This window comes from Salvelinus sp. IW2-2015, linkage group LG14 (assembly GCF_002910315.2).
Source record: "Salvelinus sp. IW2-2015 linkage group LG14, ASM291031v2, whole genome shotgun sequence".
In the NCBI taxonomy this organism is placed as follows: Eukaryota; Metazoa; Chordata; class Actinopteri; order Salmoniformes; family Salmonidae; genus Salvelinus; species Salvelinus sp. IW2-2015.
The window spans coordinates 2,179,532-2,182,759 of NC_036854.1; the positions used below are offsets into that span (position 1 = coordinate 2,179,532).

Consider the following 3,228-nt stretch of genomic DNA (forward strand, 5'->3'; position numbering starts at 1 on the left):
TAGGTGTATTGGGTGTAAGGATGCCTTGATGTCTATAGCCTGACATAGTGTGATGGGTATAAGGATACCTTGATGGCTATAGCCTGACATAGTATGATGGGTGTAAGGATGCCTTGATGGCTATAGCCTGACATAGTGATATTGGGTAAGGATGCCTTGATGTCTATAGCCTGACATAGTGTGATGGGTATAAGGAGACTTGATGGCTATAGCCTGACATAGTTATGATGGGTGTAAGGATACCTTGATGGCTATAGCCTGACATAGTGTGATGGGTGTAAGGATGCCTTGATGTCTATAGCCTGACATAGTGTGATGGGTATAAGGATACCTTGATGGCTATAGCCTGACATAGTATGTGGTGTAAGGACCTTGATGGCTATAGCCTGACATAGTGGATGGGTGTAAGGATGCCTTGATGCTATAGCTGACATAGTGTTGATGGGTGTAAGGATGCCTTGATGGCTATAGCCTGACATAGTGTGATGGGTGTAAGGATGACTTGATGGCTATAGCCTGACATAGTATGATGGGTGTAAGGGCACCTTGATGGCTATAGCCTGACATAGTATGATAGGTGTAAGGATGCCTTGATGGCTATAGCCTGACATAGTATGATGGGTGTAAAGATGCCTTGAGGTCTATAGCCTGACATAGTATGATGGGTGTAAAGATGCCTTGAGGTCTATAGCCTGACAGTATGATTTTCCCAATCGTGCCTTATGGAAAATAATAACAAAATCAGACTTCTTAATAGAAAAAAATTATATTTAATTCTGAAATCATCCATAGTATTTACAGCTTAAAAATATAACATTTGAGACAAAATCAGACCGTTTCTCCTGAGCAATACAGTATACAACTCATACAGTCTAAATGATGAATTAATTATTTACAAAATATAATACAAAGTGCTTGTGAATAGAATTTGTCTCAAGAGATCTGTCATGCTCCCTCTTATTATATTCCCATTTTCAATAGAAAAGTACTTGGAGATAATTTGGAGGTGCCCTGCCCAGTCCACAACGCTTGACTTCAAACTATGGAGATGTTGTCCATGGTGCAGGCACACGACTCCACGATCATGTTGGGGAACTCGGCCACTTCTATCTCCGTGTAGTCGCCCTTCTTGACCAGGTACATCATGGGCAGCGGTGCGCTCTCCGCGATGGTACACTTCCGCTCCCCGTAGCCGTAGTTGCGCTTGGGCTGCTTGCACCCCCCAGCGCATCGGTAGGCCTGGTAGCCCGCGGGTTCGATTATCCAATACTGGGTCCACGTGAGCGCGCGGAAATTGATGAAGTATTTTTCTCTGCAGCACGTGTCCTTATCTGGATTGATTTCACAGTCACCTCGAGACCTAAGCAGAAAATGAATAGGGAGTTGTAAGTTAACTTGCACTAATTGATGCGTAAAGGTAGGGTAATTGTTACTGGACCGACATGACAATGTAAAAAAATATTCTGAATCTGCATAACAAAGCGCGCCTTACCCAAACTCTTCGAGGTTGAGTGTGTATAGGATCAGTTCAGGTTTTCCCAAGGTGTTTTCCGTCTGGTCCTGGGTGGTAAAGTGGACACTCTTGGCCATTTCTGCCGCGTAGCTGCCAGGTCTCTCGCCCTCGATCCACACCTCCAGGTTCATAGGTGTTTTCTGCTGCGTCTTTGACCAATAGTGCACACCCTGGGTGACATCAAAGCTTATCCAGCCAGTCTCATGGATGGGGATCAACCTACAGGAAATAAATGGTTGATTAAAAACCTTGCACATAGGTTCTACATTATAAGAACAAAGAACAACACATTGCCTAAAGGAAATGATCTGGACATGACATGGCTTTGGGTAAAATCTTACCGTGAGTCCACCAGAGATGTTGTGTTGGAGCCGTTCTCCAGCATCTGAACCCAGTAGATGGAGACTCTGGCGTTGTTAACCGGACGGTGGTTCCTCTTCTCCGGCATGGAGCGCTTGTGAGGAGGGGCTTTCTTGTACAGTTTCAGTTCGGCCATGGTCACCTCGCTATTATGGGGGATGCGGGTGTCCATGTCAAAGACCATCCGTTGCCGAGTGGTGTCCGAGTACACAAACTCCCCATAGATGTCTAATGGAACAGAACATAGAAATTATTAAGTATTGAGTCTAAAATTCTCACTAACATGAATGGGTTGAAACTATGAGTGCACACAAAATGCGAGTACACAAAACAGTCATTTGTGCACCTGTACAAAACTCGGTCTGCAACAAGTATGTATAACATCCAAGCAATATATTGCTATTTTTATATATATAAAAATATATAATCAGATGTATTTTATGTCTCAAGCAGGCCTACTAGAAAATGATCTTACCTGCATTTCCTGGGATTCCCCTCAGAATCCCCGCCAAGCTTGGCAGAGACCTGCGCCGCCTTTCGTGGTGCAGCTTCAGCATTGACAGGTATTTATTCTTAATGTGCGCAGGAATGACAAGATTCTCCAAATCCCTTTTGTGAATTTTCGGAACTTCATCCAGTCCAAGTTTTTGAAGCAGGGCATCCTTCATGTCCGTGTGCGTGAAAGCTTTGGAGACGGTGAATAAAGCTGCAGCACACAAAACGCAAGCACGGAGAAAATCCATCATAAATCTTCCAAAAGGGTGCCTTGTCCAGCAAGGAGAAGACAACTACAGTAGCAGAGAAGCTCAGAGCGAGAAAGTGGTCCTCTGACATCAGGGGGCCCTTATAAACACCTGGCCCTCCCAGTCAGTCATTCGCATATTGAGAATGAGGGGGTTGGGCAGGGGGAACGATAGACTATCTCAACAAAAGTGTGACATTAAAAGCCACGTTCCCGTCAGGACATCAGAAGTGCCATACTTTAAAACGGCAACTATTTCACCAGATTATATTGTATCAGTTTAATTTATAGATTAATTTAAACACCATTCCTCTAAAATCATAAAGGGATTTTATACAATTTATATCCTTCAGTTTTATACAAATCATTTGTAAAATTCAGTCTCCTCCATATCATTAGGAAGTCTAGTGATGTTTGTGGCAAAAACATAAATAAGTTGCAGTAACAAAACTCCTAAACACAGCATAGTTATTGGATTGTTATGGGTTGAGAATATTGAATTGATCCAGAGGCATATATGTAGTAGCCTATTTGTAGTGTAGTTCTAAGTAATGTTAGTTTGCAGGATGAGATGATTACAAATTGGTTGGTATTAAATGTTCCTATATGTTAA

General features: G+C 42.8%; 1 protein-coding gene across 1 annotated transcript; it reads right to left on the reverse strand.

Annotated features, from left to right (window-relative positions):
- Nucleotides 1-807: 807 nt before the first annotated feature.
- Nucleotides 808-2,675, reverse strand: LOC111973445 (left-right determination factor 2-like). The gene is made up of 4 exons (XM_024000811.1): nucleotides 2,349-2,675; nucleotides 1,855-2,101; nucleotides 1,493-1,732; nucleotides 808-1,360 (listed from the first exon to the last, which is right to left on the reverse strand). Exons 1-4 carry the CDS (start codon nucleotides 2,617-2,619, stop codon nucleotides 1,036-1,038), a joined length of 1,083 nt encoding a protein of 360 aa, XP_023856579.1. The 5' UTR covers nucleotides 2,620-2,675; the 3' UTR covers nucleotides 808-1,035.
- Between the last annotated feature and the right edge of the window lie 553 nt (nucleotides 2,676-3,228).